Source organism: Tursiops truncatus, chromosome 9 (assembly GCF_011762595.2).
Source record: "Tursiops truncatus isolate mTurTru1 chromosome 9, mTurTru1.mat.Y, whole genome shotgun sequence".
NCBI classification, from domain to species: Eukaryota; Metazoa; Chordata; class Mammalia; order Artiodactyla; family Delphinidae; genus Tursiops; species Tursiops truncatus.
The window spans coordinates 24,520,700-24,541,605 of NC_047042.1; the positions used below are offsets into that span (position 1 = coordinate 24,520,700).

The 20,906-nt window shown below is 34.9% G+C and overlaps 1 protein-coding gene across 3 annotated transcripts in view; it reads right to left on the reverse strand.

Annotated features, from left to right (window-relative positions):
• The window catches only part of HGF (hepatocyte growth factor), an 83,335-nt gene that overhangs the window by 49,013 nt on the left and 13,416 nt on the right, over positions 1-20,906 (reverse strand). For 2 of the 3 annotated variants that reach the window (XM_019940506.3, XM_073809604.1), the window contains exons 4-7: positions 14,149-14,261; positions 12,539-12,653; positions 7,027-7,169; positions 949-1,069 (exon numbers count right to left, since the gene is read on the reverse strand). In XM_019940506.3, the coding sequence (XP_019796065.1) occupies positions 949-1,069; positions 7,027-7,169; positions 12,539-12,653; positions 14,149-14,261 (492 nt within the window). The remainder of the gene's footprint in view (positions 1-948; positions 1,070-7,026; positions 7,170-12,538; positions 12,654-14,148; positions 14,262-20,906) is intronic. The other variant, XM_073809603.1, reaches the window with a different exon arrangement.

The window sequence follows — 20,906 nt, forward strand, 5'->3', positions numbered from 1 at the left end:
TCACCTCCAGCAGAGCTAGAGACACACTCCATCACACCACTTTCTCTATACCCACCTCTCTTTAAATTAACAGGGTCCTGAATTGGTGAGTTGTTTTTAATTGCTACCATATTCCTTCTGCTCTCACTTAAAAGACAAGAGATGCACTAAAAAACAAAGCAGTTTTAATTTCATCTAGAAGAGCAAGACAAAAAGAGAAAGAAGAAAGAAAAAACACCTTTCAGCAATTTCAGAAGAAAGGTGGGGATAGACCTTCTTCTGTAGTTATTTGTATTTTTATTCTTTATAATAAAAAGAAGGAAAAATTTTTTTCAACTAAAATGTTGCCTGTGAAATGAATGGGCGAAAATACACATAATTTTTAAACCATTTAAACTCAAAACCTACTCCTGAGGAGAAAAGTAGACTTGGTTGCCTGACTTTTCCAGATGGGCAACTTCAAAATCCACCACAAGAAAGCAGCCAAAGAATTGTTTGCTCCACCTTTCATTCCCTCTCTATGGGCATGACCTGCATCACGGTGTCACACATTGACCCCACTTTACCTAAGTCACGGAAGGTGTGGCATTAGAAGGAGATTCACATTCACTTTTATTTAACAGTAATGCCGCCCTCCCCAGCTTGGGCCTGTCAAAGTGCTTATTATTGAATGAGCTTTTCTCTTTTTGCTGCTGTGGAAGGGAAAGAGGAAGCTTCTATTACTGTTTTCCTTCTCCAGCCACTGATGCTTCTGTGTTCAGGACCATCCTGATTTCAGGGACTCTTAACCTAGTCAGCCAAGCCCAGTTGGAGGTGAAGCCAGCACTCTCATATACCTCATCATAAATCCCTGTGCCCCAAGACTATCAGGAAAACATTATATCAAGAGAATTTCCATGGTAACTTGCCATGGGGCAAATAACAGTTTGTAAATAGAATCACTGGACGCAGGATTTGGTGGTATTTTACCTTTCTGGCAAGAATTTATGCCGATGTGGCGTCTGATGATCCCAGCGCTGACAAATCTTGCCTGATTCTGTATGATCCATGGGACCTCGATAACTTTCCCCATTGCAGGTCATGCATTCAACTAATAAAATTAAAGCATGGCATGTTAATTGCTTCTGACAGCAAAATCAAGAACACCACTGTTCCATTTAAAGAACAGTAAATCACCTATTTAGCAAGGATATTTTTAGAAAAACTTATATACCCTTTTAACTTTAAATTAGGGCTTAATATCCATTAATAGTGGTATAAAATACTCCCTACTGAACTTTTCATACAGTTTAAATGGGAATTTTGTAGTTAGTGTCATACAGATTTACCATAGGGCCAAGATGCTGCCTTTCTAATTTTTTCATAACTGTCCAAAAGGTACCTAGAAACTGAAAATTCTTGGGGATTTTCCCTTTGTTGTTCTAAAATGCCAGGGCTCTCAATATCTATACTGTCAACACGATAGTGCTCTTCTCTCAACTTACCCTGCAACACATACACAGAAAATACACAATTTAAAATGAGTACACATCATACTTCTACAGTTAACGCCAAGATCAGGACCAGACAGATTTGAGAATGTGAATATTTTACAGGATGAAATCACGGTTCCTTTCTATCAGTGAGTATCCACATCGAATAACTGAGCAGATTTGAATACTTATCTAGCTTAGGATAGAACATGACCTGCTATTGAACTTCTTGTACTCACTGTTTTTAAAATGTGTAAGTTGATCTAATTATGCTGGATATTGCTGATGACTCTGTGAAGTTAATTAATAGTTCTCTTCTGGCTGGCCTCTTATACCACACTGAAAACTCTGAATCACATCAACTAGCTGAAAATAAGGCTTCTCAAATGGACAGGTTGATTTGTAGCACGGCAGGCATCCTGTGGAATAAATCATTGCTTGGCTTTCCTACAGATCCGGCAAACTTCCCCAAACACATCATTTGTATCTTGTGATTACTGATTGTCTAACATTAGCTGAAGTGGGAAAAGATATCAGTGTTTAGTTTTATCCACCGGGATCTAGCCTAATGAGTATTTGTAGAAGTTCGGGATATATTATTAGAATCGTCACTTTTGAACTTTGATTTTTATAACCTAATAGGCCGTTAATAACTAAATCCCTAAAACATGAAACCATTTGGCCTGATCCATCTGCTTCTTTTCGTGCAGGTTGATCTATGAACTCAGACAAGGGACCAATTCAGCTTCCTCTCATTTGATACTGAGATCCCCCAGACAACAGTCAGTAAGCTCCTGAAATATAAATGACAGGGATCCAAAAGCATACCGATAAAGGTGCTCTGGCTGGCCAAGGTCAATCCCACATAGGTTATGTAGTATCACATTTCAGCTTTCCATCTGAATGGGGGTACAAACTTAGTTCCCATTTTAAAAAGAATGCAAGGTTTGATATGTTCACAGAAAACGATACAACATTGATCATTGTTGTTTGCTCCTTTGTATTGAATGAAAGAGTAGAATAGAATCCTGTGATCACAAATAAGGGGATAAAATATCCATGCGTACAATTTCTAATCTTGTATAGTACTCGGGAATCAAAATACACCTATTTTGTCTCAGTCAGAAAATGCAGTTTATAAGAGTATATCCTTTTCTAATTAGAGTGAATAAAAGTATTTTCCGGGAAACTGTGTTGGGGCATTATTTAAAAACACTTCTCCTGAAACTTTAGAATTTTTAATTTTCTTAAGGAAACATAGCTACACAAATGAAACAGGTGATTCTGTAAGGTGACTGTTTCCAGCATGAGCGGTAGATCAGTGCTTCTCCAAACTTTAATGTGCATAAAAGTTACTTTGAGATCTTGTTAAATAAAGGGCAAGTTCTGATTCAGTGAGTCAGGACTGGGGCATTAATAACAAGCTCCCAGAGGATGATGGTGATGCTGGTCCTTGGACCTCACATTGAGTAGCAAGTTTGTAGATAATTTATTCAATTCTGAAAGTTCTTAGTGTTTGGCTTTTAGGAGAGAATGGATTTTACTTAGACCTCGAAGGATGGATAAGATGTGGATAAACTACAAAGGGGCAAAATAACATAAACGGTACAGAAACATAAATTAGTATGCTGTTTATAGTGAAGTGAAGAGACAGTTATGAATGCAGGTGCAGAACTAATGAGATTGAAAAATAATAAAAGTTAACCCAAAGAATGTTAGGTTTTCGAAGGCAATGAAAGTTGCTGTTGGGGTGGGAATTAAGTGAATCCTGTGATAGGACTGAGATGCTAAGTATATTATAGTTACATATTCTTTGATTATTCAGTAATTTTAACATATAAGAAATCATTTGACCCTTGCAGTGAGGAAAACAAGGCTCACAAAAGTTTTAAGGGACTTACCTAAAACAGAAAATGCCAGATCTGTGCCTGGAACATAGGTCCTCTGACCCACAGTCCAGCGCTCTTTCCATTCTCCCTAATTGCCTCTTTGTTCTACATATTTTAACTTGTTTCCTACACATGCTTACTGGTCATACTTTAAGATAGGCTGAAAGCAAAACTTTTAGAAAGTCAGTCTCCCTGCCTTTGCTCAGTATTGTCCTCATTACCCTCTTCGCTCCTGTTTATAGCAGTAGGTTGCCCGCCTGTTGGATTCTCACCTATTGGGGGCTAGGAGAAACGAGACTGGCCATCTTATTCAAGGATGAAAAATTTGTGGTTTCTCCATTGCATCAAACCATCAATTTAGTCATAAAAATTACTTTGAGAAAGGCAAATTTTGAACTCATATTTACTTCTCAAACTTCAAGAATTCTAAGACTCTTTTAAGTTTTCCCAGCTCAAAGTCAAGCCGTATAGGTGGAAACCAAGTCCACCTACCTACCAAGGACTCAGGTGAAAGCATTATCTATATAGGAGTGCAAGAGGGTGAGGACTGCACCTCCTGCTGTATTTCCTTTTGCCTCTCTCTATTGTTGCCAGTGTATTATTTAACCATTCCAGCAAGTTCTTCCCTTAAAAAAAAACAAACAAAAGCAAAATACTGTCCCAGTTCACAAAAGCTCAAACTAAATAAATGTTTATATTCATAAGTAAATGAATACCTTTTTCTAATTATAGTTCTGCTCTAATTGTTAATAGAAAACCCCCAAAACTACACATTAATTGTAATATAACTAGGATTAATTTAACACCTTTCTCATATACTAACTAAACTCAAAAATTACTGTGTTCCATTTTTATCAATCATAAAACCACAAGTGATCTGGGTTTACAGACTATAACAGCTATTTTGAAAATATCTCTCAGAAATCCACTCTAGTGATTACTTCAGCAAAACTGAATGTTTAAAATATGAATAGTCTCACAAATCCACATTTATAAATAATACTTTTATTTAAATCTTTGTTTTTAAAAGTCTTTTGCCACACAGAGTATGGAATTACACATTTAAAGTTATGGCAGTATTATTTGGTATTTTAAGTGTAAGGTATTTAAAAATAATGATTATGGCTTAATAAAATGCATTTACTTGAATATTTATCATTTAAAAAATCTGTTTCAGTGATTAGTGATTGCTTTCTTTTAAATCCCAAGCAAATGTTAAAGAAGTCAAATTTTATATACCTCTGTTTTCCATAATCTTTGAATTAAACATTAATGGTAATATTTTCTTACATAATTATGTAAGGTTCTAAATGTGATAAACGAGTATTCATTTTGGAATGCTTTATATATTTCAAAGGTTTAAATTAAAAGAAAATAATTTTAATCTTTAAATACCAGATATATTTTTATGAACCAAAATTGCAGACAAATTTCAGGTGATTATTTAGCAAATATTTTAATATAGTTAAAAAATTTTCAAAAAATATATACTGTTCTACTTGTCCTTTTCCAAAGAACAGTCCAAAGTTGACCACATACTTTTCTTATTTAATTTTAAAATATACAAAATGATGTGATCATTAATATTTCATCCATAATAATATAACCTTTGGAACTTGACATTTACAATATCCATAGATTAAAATGTCTCACCCATCACACTATTTAAGCATTGTGGATTTTGAGGCTTTTTCCTCATATATGTATTTTAATAGAAATTTACATCATATCAACATTATTTTGTATATTTTGTATTACCCATTTTATAAATAGCTATTTTTCTTCATTAATGTATTGACAATGCTTCTTCTTATTTTAGATCCTCTTCATTAAAATCCTGCTAAAACATTGTTTATGTTAGCATGAATTTAAATATGACAGCTCAATTCACAGTCCCTGAAATATGTTTAGCCTATAGGACAGGTGTTGGTTTACTTCTCTCACAGGAGGGTTAGTCTACTCTTTCAGACTTCTAGTTGTTTCCAGAAAAAGCATATCTGCAACCTTTAATGCCACCGTGACCAATAGCATCATGTGCCATTCATACTAATGATCAATGCCCTTTTCTAAGGGAGGTGCGATGACCTCAAATCATTAAAAAATATTAGGGACGTATACTCTAATGAGCTAAGGAATACCAGAAATTTTTCCAAGCATTTATTTTTTATCACATTTATTCTACATTGCCTGTCATTTTAGATATATGCCAATATAGTTTGATGAAGGTTCTTCTTTTAAATCAGGGGTTGAAAAATCACATTCCCACAGACTAGGCAGGCAAGGTAAATGCTAAACTGTTTAAAGTTTGACCAGTTTACCTTCCCTTGTAAACACTGTCCCAGATCAAACAAAACCAATAAAGAAAACTCCTTGCCAATAACTTTCAACCTCAGAAAACTGTGATAGCGGAGAGTTCCCTAAAAGTAGGGTTTTCTTCCATGTGTAAATTTAAGACAAACATTACAGACTTATTCATACAAAACAGACATTCATAACGTTATCACAGATCAGTTTATTATTTTTAAAAGAAAAGAAAAACAATGAAGAAGTTATAGTGAACAGAATATGATATGGAATGGAAAGTAAGAATTTACAAACAGATGGAACTGGCTCTAGCACATGAATTCAAGAATGTTAAATTAACTAACAACAGAAAACAAATTCACCTTCTCTGTGACAGTTAGCTAACAATGGCCTTTTTATGTGATAAATATCAACCTAATACTTAATGAATATTATGGAAGAAATAGTTCAAAAAATATCTGGTTAATAACAAACAGGTAAAATACCTTACTATAAAAATTGGACAGCATTCCAGCCGTAATCCCCACCCCAGGTACTTCAAAATGCTACTAAATTTTGATCAGAATTCAATCCATGTTTCATTTTGATTTTCAGTATTTTAGTTTCTGACAGAACTAAAAAGCCAGCTATTCAGTAGCCAGATAACCAAGGAAAATGAAACCATATACAATGCTGATATGGTTACTCTTCCTTCTTGCCCGTCATTCAGTTTCCACTGTAAAAGTAAGGACAGTGCCCTTTCATGCTGTGAGAGGAGGTGAAGACACAGACATGGGTTTAGAGTGCCTGCCTTCCATACAGCCTGTGATCTACTGTTTTGATCTCTTCAGATACCATTCTGAATGGTATTCAGTTCCAGACTATGTATCAAATTTGGTTCACCAAAACACACACAGGGCACTCGGACTTTCAGTGACCCCCTTCCTTTATTCTCTTCTGGGTCCGTATACCCTTGCCACACCACTTCAAAATAGCTTTGACAAAACTTCTGCAGAAGTGGGTTCTGGATGAGTAGAATTAGCGTTACTCATAAAGGGCTAAGTGTCATTCTGCTCCTTTCAGGTGATGTATGGGAGCAGATTTTGAGCTATTATGAGCTCAAAACAGCAGATGAGGAAGCCCAAACTTTTACTCTCCCCGAAGAGATACCTCAGGCTCTTTTGAAATTCAAACTGATAACTTGCTCCATTATTTTGCATTAATCTGATGATAATCAGTTTTTAAAACATCCTATAAAAATGCTCGAATTATGATCTATAGTTGCAATTGAATGAACATCATATTCATTGTGATTTGATTCAATTCTGTTAACCTTTAATGTGAGTTGCAGTTTTACACAAAGGGAGAGCAGAGTGCCCCACATGGCATTCAGGTTCATTTACCTTCTGAACACTGAGGAATGTCACAGACTTCGTAGCGTACCTCTGGATTGCTTGTGAAACACCAAGGTCCCCCTTCTTCCCCTCGAGGATTTCGACAGTAGTTTTCCTGTAGGTCTTTACCCCGATAGCTCGAAGGCAAAAAGCTAGTTTTAAAATGATAATCATTACAGTATAAGAGCATGCAACTTTTGGGGGGGGGCTATTAATTTTACTAACTAGTGGGTATGTTTTCCCAAAAGTGGAGAAATCCTTTATTCTATCTCAGACCTCCATAGATATTAACTTGAATTCTGTCATTTCCATCTATGCTTAAGATACTTAAATTTTATAGACATTTACCTAACTGAATTCTCGTATTCAGCAGCCTTAAGAATGATTCATCTCTGGATTCACTAAGAGCCAATCATTCTAGAGCCTAATTGACATTGGTTGAGCCACAATTTCAAAGTTCCACTCAAAGGCAGCAAATGATTGAGGAAAGCCACTTAGGAGAGGACTGCAGAAACACTGCCCTAGACCTTGAAATCTCACTATTACACTGCTTATCTGAGATAATTATTTGTTTGTTTATTGCTTTTCTTATGAATGATAGCCCCCCATTTTTCTGCACAATTGAGAAATAGATTGATAAAGTAACAGGAACAAAGGGTCTAGAAACAAGTTGAATCTGGACTCAAATTTCAGCTCTGTCTTACTAACTGGAAACCCCAGCGGGCAATTTAGCCTCTTTCAGCCTACTAGCTTACCTATACACTGAGTATAACCATAATTTATAACATCTTACACCTATGTGGTTGTTTTGAGAAGTTCAAAGAGATGAGAGAGTAATTGACACTTAATAAACTCCATCTGTTATTAAGCACACTCCACTTAGTAGTCTTTAGACTGTCATAGTAAAAAACAGAAATGCTTATTCTCGTTAAAAATTTTAAAAGTTTTCCCTGTGACTGGGGCTTGGTGCTTTCAGGTTTAGTTCATAATAGTTGGCCATTGCATGCAGACTGCAATATATTACCTTCATTTAAAATGTCTAATGCCCTGGTTATAATTTTGTTACCAGCACACAGTACTTCCACATAAGAGCAGAAGAGTTCAAAGCCCTTTTTATTCTTGTGTACTGCTTGTACCTTGGCCTCAATGATGCTGCAAGTGTCTGCTAGACTGCACACAAAAAAAGCATAAGTAAACAATATATATCTATAGGTAACATTAGTAAGCACTTCTTTTTGAAAATCCAGTTACATTTTCAATATTCAGTTCAATTTTTGCTATAAAGCTTAATTTCTACTTTTACTGACCTCTGAGATCTAAATGGTACTTAAATTACAGTGAAGTCCAAAGATCTTAGTCTCTCAGTAAATACCATTCAAATATGTTTCCTACCCACTGAAACCTCTAGTTAAGAAATAATCATTTTTGTTATGCTGTGGCATAAAATAAATATGGACATGCCTTGGGTACCAAGCAACATTTTGCAATGAAATTATTTAATTTGGACAGGAAATACACCAGAGTTAAGTGCTCAGAAAATGTAAATTATTGGTCAAAAATAAAGAGTCCAAGAGACTTACTACTAACCAAACATTTTCAAGATATCTATTAAGTATTATAAACATGAAATGCCAAAATGTCTTTACATAAAGAGTTTATATCCCTACTTCACTAGCATTTTAAATATTGGGGAACAAAAATTAGACATTACGTCTTATGACTGACAAAACTTATAATATAATGAAAACTTATCATGACTTTACAGTTCCTAACAGTAATTTTCAAAGGAAAAATAAGTCATCTTTTGTCTTAATTTTAGCCCCATTATTCCAGAATAATTTAAGATAATCTTTGTGCCATTGTGTGAAAATTATTTCCTTTCACTTTGCCAGTTCTTCAATTTTTCATACTAAATTTATAATGAAATACACATTTTTCTGATAGAATGGAAACTGACTTTTACTTTATATTTTTTTCATAAAGTACCACATTAATCAAATTTACCTAAGAAAATCCCCCTATAACTCTATTTTCTGAAAAAGCTTGGTATAGTATAGTACTGAAAATAAGTTATTGTTGATCACAAAAATCTACATTGTTGCCCCATATGTATCACTCGACTAGTATATGACACTAGCCCTTAGATAATTTACTTAACTCTTTGGGTTTTCAACTTCACTTACGAGATGAATGGAATGAATTAGATTATTATAAGCTTCATTTTATATCATTTTATGTATTAAGTTTAAAAAACTAAATAATGACTTAACACATGTTAAATGCACACATATAAAATATCTACAGTTTTAGAGATTTTGTTACACACACATACACACACACACACACACACACATATACATATACACATATATACCCTTCCAGGGGATTTGTAAAGCAAAGAAGAAGCTGTGAAGAAGTAGCGAATGGGACTTCCCTGGTGGTGCAGTGGTTAAGGATCCACCTACCAATGCAGGGTACATAGGTTCGAGCCCCAGTCCAGGAAGATCCCCACATGCTGTGGAGCAACTAAACCCGTGAGCCACAACTACTGAGCCTGCACACCTAAAGCCCGTGCTCCGCAACAAGAGAAGACACTACTATGAGAAGCCCGTGCACCGCAATGAAGAGTAGCCCCCGGTCGTCACAACTAGTGAAAGCCCACGCACAGCAACAAAGACCCAACACAGACAATAATTAATTAATTAAAAAAAAATGAAGTAGTGAATGAATAAGTCAACAGTTTAGTAGGAAAAATGCAAGTAGGAAGGGAAAGAGAGAAAGTAGAAATCAAAACTAGCTATGGTTAAAAGATGAATAAAGTTTTCCCACTGGAGTTAATAAAAATGAAAAATGAAGAGAAAAATGTGTGCTGCTTCCCACAATTCTATATCAATGCATATCACATTCCTCTTTAGGACATGCAGGGTAAAGAGCAGTCTGGGTCATCTCTTCTCTTCAGTCTTTGGTGTATATGACTTTTTACCCCGATTAACTGGTTTTCTTTTGTATTCTGAAGTTTTCAGCCTGCTTTTCTTTAGTATCCCATACTTGACCAAGCGATGAAGCCTAGCCCTGATCTTTGCACTCTATGTGTTCATTCAACACATGTTTATGAGAACCTATTACACACACACACACACCCCGTGCCAGTCAATAGGCTCTGTAACAAACTTTTACTCACATATATACTATTTTTGGTTCTCTGTCCTTGTGAGCAAGGCTTTATTTTTAGAGAGATAAGTGAAGGAATATTTAAAATTGAGTTATATCCAAATATACTTTGAAACATAAATTAGATCTTCTGGGTGCTGGCCACCTTTTCTTTTCTTTTAATATGAACTGTGTTCATAGGAAACTTGATCCATTCCATCATCTGCTTCTTTAATGAATGCTGGGTGGCCAGTGAAGGATATAGATGTAGATATCAGGTCACCTGATTTTCTAGTTAAGCTTCTGTACTAATTTCATCATCTATCATCATCTTCCCATTAAGCCATTTGTAAAATATTTCAATTTAGGGAGTTGACAATAAATCACTCCTCTAGACAGATGTATATAGATATATATTTCTCTTTCAATTTTCCATAGAGTTAATCTTTAGTTAACACTTAAAAGTATTAACCTAGCATGTAGATATTCCAATAAGTTGCTAATTGATGAAAATGTGTTTCTCCCATTGAATAAAAAAAATTGATTAATGTACAAGGTCCTCTCAGCCCTAAAGCTTTATATCACAAGGAAATGTTTGTTGGTAAAATAGCTGATTGGACTGGGAAGCCAGTTCCCAGGGAGATCTATTTCACATGTACTCCTGTAGCAGAGAATGACAATCATAGAGAATTTGGGTTGAAATAAGACCTCTAGTAGGTCATCCAGTGCACTCTCCTCAACTAGGGTAGGATTGATTTCAAACGCCATTCCTTTGTTCATGAAAAACTTAGATCCATCTATTTAAGCAAAATGTTTTCCTCACTATGCAGGGAGTGACACCATGCAAATCCTTATGAGAGGACAAAACCAATTACATTGTTTTGTAATGTAAAGATAAAACTATGTTTTGGAGGTACTCATGTAATTCATAAGTAATGAATTTGGAAAAATTAGTTGTTTTCTGTTATTGAAACACTGTAAAGCTGATCTGCTTGGACACTTACTAGCTGTTGTTAACAAGGCCAAAATCACAGGTTTGATCCCAGTGTAGAGCAACCAACTCTTTTTGTTTTTATGTGGGCCAGTGAACTCCGTTTCTGTTTACTGAAGTAAAATCATCTTGCATAGTTTTGCCCCCCACCAAATGAATGAAATGGAATAAAAAGTGAATTCATCAAGCAAGTTACTACCTCTATTGCAAAAACAGGTCACAGCATGTATCCTACTGATTTGCTGGGTGTTTAAGGCCCTGGGGTTGTTAAAACATAGGATACAGAGTGACACTGGCTGGCCTCAGATTCTGGCCATACCACTTGCTAGTTGTGCATGACCTTGAAAAGTTACTAAGGATCTTTGCTCTTCAGTTTCACCATGTAAAAAACAGAACTAATAAAATCACCTACTTTGTGGTTCTTGAGAGGATTAAATGAGATAAACCAGGTATACTGCTCAACAAGGTACTTGGCACGTGGTAAACTAAGTCTTCCAATTCATCTAATAACCAGGGAGAGCTGTTTTAAACTACTTTAGTTCCTGTTAAAATTCTTTGTGAAATAAATCTTGAAAAACTCTGGCTATATATGGCTCTCTAGTGAGTAGATATCTATACTTCTCCTCCATGATGATTAAAATTCTCAGACTAATGAGCCTAATGAGCCTAAATAGCATTCATCTGTTATAATGAACACAATTCTTCTCTTCACTGTAGACATTTAATTTCCAAGGAATAAGAAGTTTTCTCTAGTCATTAGGCACTAGGTGAAATGGGAAAGTTGGTCAATCTGAGGCATGAATTTTTAGCAGAGGTTCTCAATTTTGACTGTGATTTAGAATCACCTGGGGAACTTTTAAAAAAATACTGGTGCCAAGTGATTCTGACTTAATTGGTCTGTGTTGATGACCGGGTGGTAGGATTTGTTAAGGGCTTGTAGCAGGTGATTTTAATGTGCAGTCAAGTTTGAGAACCACCATGGTTAAAGAACATTTGGGCCCTGGTTATGTAAGATCAGAATCTGTTCCATCTCCAACTTATCACAGGCAACCTCTCCACTCCAGCTGCAGAGTGCTGTGCCTCTTCGCAGGCAAAGAGAGGGAAAAAATTTTTTTAATTATTTTTTTATTATTTCTTCCCAAACATCAAGATCTATAAATTGAGGTTTTGAGGTGAAAAAATGTTAGGCTACATCTTAATGATAATTTTTTTATTCTTTGGCTAAATAGCAGTTACGAATTCAGATAAGCTTTGGCCTAATACACTTCTGCAGAGTTGGCTAATTATAGAAGTGTAGGATTATTCTGAAGCACTAACCTGGGATTGGTAACAAACCTATAAAAGAGAGGCTCTATCCTCTTTTCTTCATGCTATTCTTACCTGTGTTCGTGTGGTATCATGGAATTCCAGGGCTGGCATTTGATGCCACTTTTAGTGATAGATACCGTTCCCTTATAGCTACCTCCTTTACCGATGATGCAGTTTCTAATGTAGTCTATCAGAAGAAAGCAGAGAAAAATGCTATCACTATGTGTAACATATCTGCTGTGTATATTAAAAATAAAAATGATAAAATTCCATGCAAATCTTTAAGTAATGCTTATAAACCATCACAAATCATATTGAAATTTCTTGCCTAAAAGTTCTACTAATATTTTCAAAATAATACATTTCAGAGTAATCCAAAACAAAAAAGACCATTGAGGAGTTTTAATTTTGTGAGTATATACCTGGATAACTGTAGAGATTAGTCTACCTACTTAATGTAGATTATTCTATATACTCAACTGGACAGGCAAATTTAATTTAGCATAATGATTTGCTCAAATTCACAGGCCATTTTAAGAACATATTAAAAACAAAAATTTGTAAACCTATATTGACTTCAAAAAGTTACTTTAAGATAATGGAAATAACTGATTTGTCTTTATATCCGTAAAATTGTGTGGGTTTTTGTGTATGTGTGTGTATGTGATAATTACATTATGCTGATTATTATTTTCATATTTTTGCTAACAGATCAGCTGCTAAATTATAGGACAATCAAATTGAAACAAGCTGTATATTTCTATCCAATAATAGTATATACAGTTGTTAGCAACCTAGAAGATTAAAGATGGTTTTATACTAGATTATGAATTATGTTTAGGATTTACAGAATTATTGGGGTGTATAGAGATCATCTTATTTTCTAACATGAATTAATTTTAATTTCATTTAAACATTTTCCCTATTAACAAAGAAATGTCTGTGTATATTACTAAATACCTAAGTTTAATAAAAAACACAGTATGATTTAAGAAAACATTAAAATTGAAATAAATAGTATTATCATAAACATAATTCATGATTATTATTTTGTGTAATGAGAGATTTATTCTGTAAAATACACATTTAGTAAACATTCTTCAATTATTTTATTATTATAAATCCACTGTTGAACAAAATACACACCTTGTGAATATAATATCAAACTACCGAAGTAGACAAATTAATAATATGGTCTCAATTCTTTCAAAGATTTTTTAAAAGTATGTAACTAGGAATAGATCCAACTAATTTTTCAAAACCTCCACGTTTTGTTGTTATCAGCAATCATCACTATAACTTAGATTAATTATCCAAAGTTATTAAAATTTAGAATACTTTAGTAAACTCAAAATTTGCTGTTATATAAAATGTCTTAAACTAATAACTTAAGGTGGCACTTTCTAAAACGACTGTGGAGAATATCAGTTCCGGGAGATGTTACTAGAAATAAACAAAGAGGGGAGGGATAATCTAACTATGGAAAATTTGGGAAAAGCTCTCTTTAAAGTACCATACTGAAAATAGTCAAGGCAGTAGTGTCATCTGTCTTAATAGATGAATTGACTGCATAATAGATCCATGATATAATGAAAAAATCAGTTAGAAAGTGCACTGTGGCAGGCAATTACATATATTTTATACTGGTTTCATTACGAAATATTTAGGGAGAAGGAAGTTACCTTTGTTTTCATAGAGGTCGAATTCATGGCCAAACTCCTTTTTCACTCCACTTGACATGCTATTGAAAGGGAACCAGAGGCATCGCTTTCTTGCTTTGTCAAAAACAAAGGCCCTGAAAAAAATATCTGAATGAAAAGAAGGAATACTACTATTTATACAGTTTTTAAAGAATAGGCACCTGGTTTCAACAAGGAAGGCAATATAAAAACAGACGCATTATTACATATACAGAAACATGAGGGATATTTGAACCTACCATTTTGCTAGCCAAATAAGACAGAACAAAATTAAATTTTTATAGGTGTAGATTTAAATATCAGATAGAATAAAATTTGAAATGTTCTCATGTTATTCTCAATGACACATAGAAGACTGAGGTCTTCAACAAGCAAAATCAATATATAGCACAACTACTTGGAATATTTCTGAAGACTTTATTTTTTTTTGTAAGTACACAGCAAGTTGGAAGATATTTTTGCAGTTATATACAAATTATTATATTTGAAATATCATGATTAACTTCTAAAGGTTGTAATTGTATAAAGCACATTCTAAAGTGGCATGTCCTAAAATGCATTAGACAAATCACCACCCCAGGAGATTCTCCAGCAAAGAAGGATCTAAAATCAAATGTTTGGGAAATTTTGCATATCCCTTCTTGGTGAGTTATAAAGCATTTAAGCTTATTAAAGGCGATGAAAATCCTGCTCTTAGGTAACTTTGCATAAGTCAATGTTTCCTAAATGGATTTGCTTGCATAAGCATTATTAATTTAATTAAAAAACTAATATCAGAGAGAATACAGTTTTGATATATAATCTTGACAAAAATTGCTGAAATGTGTTAACTCCTAAAATTATCATTCCTATAGCTAAGTATTACATTGGTATTTTCTTGCTCACTAAAAAAAGTATTTCTAAAGAAAAATGATAAATACAAAAATCCCTTAACTGAGAATATAAAGTACTTAAAATTTTCAACACATTAAGTGTTACCATTTCTAAAAATACAGGAAATAAAGTTCGAATTCTGAACTATTTTCTTTCCATTAAGAAATAGTATTAAAACTCCTTCTTAACCATGTTCATGCTAATTATAATGTCACCATGTATAAGCATCTACTTAAGAAAAACACATAGATTTTCTAAGAATAAAGATTTTTTGCTTCCAGACTATATATATATATTATATATATATATATATATAATATATATATATTATATATATATACTATTTTAACATCTTTATTGGAGTATAATTGCTTTACAATGGTGTGTTAGTTTCTGCTATATAACAAAGTGAATCAGCTACATGTACACATATATCCCCATATCCCCTCCCTCTTGCGACTCCCTCCCATCCTTCCTATCCCACCCCACCAGGTGGTCACAAAGCACAAGCTGATCTCCCTATGCTGTGCGGCTGCTTCCCACTAGCTATCTATTTGACATTTGGTAGCATGTATATGTGCATGCCACTCTCTTACTTCGTCCCAGCTTCCCCTTCTCCCATGTCCTCAAGTCCATTCTCTATGACTAAGCCTTTATTCCTGTCCTACCTCTAGGTCCTTCATAATTTTTTTTTTAAGATTCCATATATATGTGTTAGCATACAGTATCTGTTTTTCTCTTTCTGACTTACTTCACTCTGTATGATAGACCCTAGGTCCATCCACCTCACTACAAATAACTCAATATCGTTTCTTTTTATGGCTGAGTAATATTGCATTGTATATATGTGCCACATCTTCTTTATCCATTCATCTGTTGATGGACACTTAGGTTGCTTCCATGTCCTGGCTTTTGTAAATAGAGCTGCAAAGAACATTGTGGAACATGACTCTTTTTGAATTATGGTTTTCTCAAGGTATACGCCCAGTAGTGGGAATGCTGGGTCGTATGGTAGTTCTAGTTTTAGTTTCTTAAGGAACCTCAATACTGTTCTCCATAGTGGCTGTATCAATTTACATTACCACAAACAGTGCAAGAGTGTTACCTTTCTCCACACCCTCTCTAGCATGTATTGTTGCAGACTTTTTGATGATGGCCATTCTGACTGGTGTGAGGTGATACTTCATTATAGTTTTGATTTGCATTACTCTAATGATTAGTGATGTTGAGCATCCTCTCATGTGTTTGTTGGCAATCTGTATATCTTCTTTGGAGAAATGTCTGTTTAGGTCTTCTGCCCATTTTTGGATTGGGTTGTTTGTCTTTTTGATATTGAGCTGCTTGTATATTTTGGAGATTAATCCTTTGTCCATTGCTTCATTTGCAAATATTTTCTCCCAATCTGAGGGTTGTCTTTCCGTCTTGTTTATGGTTTCCTTTGCTGTGCAAAAGCTTTGAAGTTTCATTAGGTCTGAGTTGTTTATTTTTATTTCCCTTTCTCTAGGAGGTGGGTCAAAAAGGATCTTGCTATGATTTATGTCATAGAGTGTTCTGCCTATGTTTTCCTCTAAGAGTTTTGTAGTGTCTAGCCTTTCATTTAGGTCTTTAATCCATTTTGAGTTTATTTTTGTGTATGGTGTTAGGGAGTATTCTAATTTCATTCTTTTCCATGTAGCTGTCCAGTTTTCCCAGCACCACTTATTGAAGAGGCTGTCTTTTCTCCATTGTATATTCTTGCCTCCTTTATCAAAGATTAGGTGACCATATGTGCATGGGTTTATCTCTAGGCTTTCTATCCTGTTCCATTGATCTATATTTCTGTTTTTGTGCCAGTACCATACTGTCTTGATTACTGTAGCTTTGTAGTATAGTCTGAAGTCCAGAAGTCTTATTCTTCCAGCTCCATTATTCTTTCTCAAGATTGCTCTGGCTATTCAGGGTCTTTTGTGTTTCCATACAAATTGTGAATTTTTTTGTTCTAGTTCTATGAAAAATGCCATTGGTAGTTTGATAAGGATTGCACTGAATCTGTACATTGCTTTGGGTAGTATAGTCATTTTCACAATGTTGATTCTTCCAATCCAAGAACATGGTATATCTCTCCATCTGTTTGTACATCTTTAATTTCTCTCATCAGTGTCTTATAGTTTTCTGCATACAGGTTTTTGTCACTGTAGGTAGGTTTATTCCTAGGTATTTTATTCTTTTTGTTGCAATGGTAAGTGGGAGTATTTCCTTAATTTCTCTTTCAGATTTTTCATCATTAGTGTATAGGAATGCAAGAGATTTCTGTGCATTAATTTTGTATCCTGCTACTTAACCAAATTCATTGATTAGCTCTAGTAGTTTTCTGGTAGCATCTTTAGGATTCTGTATGTATAGTATCATGTCATCTGCAAACAGGGACAGATTTACTTCTTCTTTCTGATTTAGATTCCTTTTATTTCCTTTTCTTCTCTGATTGCTGTGGCTAAAACTTCCAAAACTATGCTGAATAAGAGTGGTGAGATTGGGCAACCTTGTCTTGTTCCTGATCTTAGTGGAAATGCTTTCAGTTTTTCACCATTGAGAACAATGTTGGCTGTGGGTTTGTCATATATGGCCTTTATTATGTTGAACTAAGTTCCCTCTATGCCTACTTTCTGGAGGGTTTTTATCATAAATGGGTGTTGAATTTTGTCAAAAGCTTTCTCTGCATCTATTGAGACGATCATATGGTTTTTCTCCTTCAGTTTGTTAATATGATGTATCACATTGATTGATTTGCATATATTGAAGAATCCTTGCATTCCTGGGATAAACCCCATTTGACCATCGTGTAGTATTGTGTGTTGGATTCTGTTTGCTAGTATTTTGTTGAGGATTTTTGCATCTATGTTCATCTGTGTTACTGGCCTGTAGTTTTCTTTTTTTGTGACATCTTTGTCTGGTTTTGGTATCAGGGTGATGGTGGCCTCATAGAATGAGTTTGGGAGTGTTCCTCCCTCTGCTATATTTTGGAAGCATTTGAGAAGGATAGGTGTTAGCTCTTCTCTAAATATTTGATAGAATTCGCCTGTGAAGCCATCTGGTCCTAGCCTATTGTTTGCTGGAAGATTTTAATCACAGTTTCAATTTCAATGCTTGTGACTGGTCTGTTTATGTTTTCTATTTCTTCCTGGTTCAGTCTCGGAGGGTTGTGATTTTCTAAGAATTTTTCCATTTATTCCAGGTTGTCCATTGTATTGGCATACAGTTGCTTGTAGTAATCCCTCATGATCCTTGTATTTCTGCAGTGTCAGTTGTTACTTCTCCTTTTTCATTTCTATTGGTTTGAGTCTTTTCCCTTTTTTTCTTGATAAGTCTGGCTAATGGTTTATCAATTTTGTTTATCTTCTTAAAGAACCAGCTTTTAGTTTTATTGATCTTTGCAATCATTTCCTTCATTTATTTTTCCTTCATTTCTGATCTGATGTTTATGATTTATTTGCTTATACTAACTTTGGGTTGTTTTTGTTCTTCTTTCTCTAATTGCTTTAGGTGTAAGCGCAGGTTATTTATTTGAGATTTTTCTTGTTCCCTCAGGTAGGATTGTATTGCTATAAACTTCCCTCTTAGAACTGCTTTTGCTTCATCCCATAGGTTTTGGGTCATAGTGTTTTCATTGTCATTTGTTTCTAGGTATTTTTTGATTTCCTCTTTGATTTCTTCTGTGATCTCTTGGTTATTTAGTAGTGTATTGTTTAGCCTCCATGTGATTGTATTTTTTAGAGTTTTTTTTTTCTGTAATTGATATCTAGTGTCATAGCGGTATGGTCGGAAGAGATACTGGATACGATTTCAATCTTCTTAAATTTACCAAGGCTTGATTTGTGATCTGAGGTGTGATCTATCCATAGAATGTTCCATGAGTACTTGAGAAGAAAGTGTATTCTGTTGTTTTTGGATGGAATGTCCTATAAATATCAATTAAGTTCATCATGTTTAATGTGTCATTTAAAGCTTGTGTTTCCTTATTTATTTTCATTATGGATGATCTGTCCATTGGTGAAATTGGGGTGTTAAAGTCCCCTACTATGATTGTATTACTGTCGATTTCCCCTTTTGTGGCTGTTAGCATTTGCTTTATGTATTGAGGTACTCCTATGTTGGGTGCATAAATATTTACAATTGTTATATCTTCCTCTTGGAGTGATCCCTTGATCATGATGTAGTGTCCTTCTTTGTCTCTTGTAATAGTCTCTATTTAAAGTCTATTTTGTCTGATATGAGAATTGCTACTCCGGCTTTATTTTGATTTCCATTTGCATGGAATATCTTTTTCCATCCCCTTACTTTCAGTCTGTATGTGTCCCTAGGACTGAAGTGGGTCTCTTGTAGACAGCATATATACAGGTCTTGTTTTTGTATCCATTCGGCCAGTCTATGTCTTTTGGTTGGAGCATTTAATCCATTTATATTTAAGGTAATTATCGATATGTATGTTCCTATTACAATTTTCTTCATTGTTTTGGGTTTGTTATTGTAGGTCTTCTCCTTCTCTTATGTTTCCTGCCTAGAGAAGTTCCTTTAGCACGTGTTGTAAAGCCGGTTTGGTGGTGCTGAATTCTCTTAGCTTTTGCTTGTCTGTAAAGGTTTTAATTTCTCCATCAACTATGAATGAGGTCCTTGCTGGGTAGAGTAATCTTGGTTGTAGGTTTTTCCCTTTCATCACTTCAAATATGTCCTGCCACTCCCTTCTGGCCTGCAGAGTTTCTGCTGAAAGATCAGCTGTTAACCTTATGGGGATGCCCTTGTATGTTATTTGTTGCTTTTCCCTTGCTGCTTTTAATATTTTTTCTTTGTATTTAATTTTTGATAGTTTGAATAATATGTGTCTTGGCATGTGTCTCCTTGGATTTATCCTGTATGGATCTCTGCCCTTCCTGGACTTGATTGACTATTTCCTTTCCCATATTAGGGAAGTTTTCAACTATAATCTCTTCAAATATTTTCTCAGACCCTTTCTTTTTTCTCTTCTTTTTCTGGGACCCCTGTAATTCGAATGTTGGTGTATTTAATGTTGTCCCAGAGGTCTCTGCGACTGTCCTCAATTCTTTTCATTCTTCTTTCTTTATTCTGCTCTGTGGTAGTTATTTCCACTATTTCATCTTTCAGGTCCCTTATCTGTTCTTCTGCCTCAGTTATTCTGCTATTGATTCCTTCTAGAGAATTTTTAATTTCATTTATCGTGTTGTTCATCATTGTTTGTTTGCGCTTTAGTTTTTCTAGGTCCTTGTTAAATGTTTCTTGTATCTTCTAAATTCTATTTCCAAGATTTTGGATCATCTTTACTGTCATTACTCTGAATTCTTTTTCAGGTAGACTGCCTACTTCCTCTTCGTTTGTTTGGTCTGGTGGGTTTTTACCTTGCTCCTTCATCTGCTGTGTATTTCTCTGTCTTCTCATTTTGCTTAACTTACTGTGTTTGGGGTTTCCTTTTCACTGGCTTCAGGTTAGTAGTTCCAATTGTTTTTGGTATCTGCCCCCAGTGGGTAAGGTTGGTTCAGTGGGTTGTGTAGGCTTACTGGTGGAGGGGACTGGTGCCTGTGTTCTGATGGATAAGGCTGGATCTTGTCTTTCTGGTGGGCAGGACTGCATCCGGGGGTGTGTTTTGGGGTGTCTGTGGACTTATTATGATTTTAGGCAGTCTCTCTGATAATGGTTGGGGTGGTGTTCCTGTCTTGCTAGTTGTTTGGCATGGGGCGTCCAGCACTGTAGCTTGCTGGTCGTTGAGTGGAGCTGGGTCTGAACATTGAGACAGAGATATCTGGGAGAGCTCTCACCAAATGATATTACAAGTGGCCTGGAGGTCTCTGACGGACCAATGTCCTGAACTTGGCTCTCCC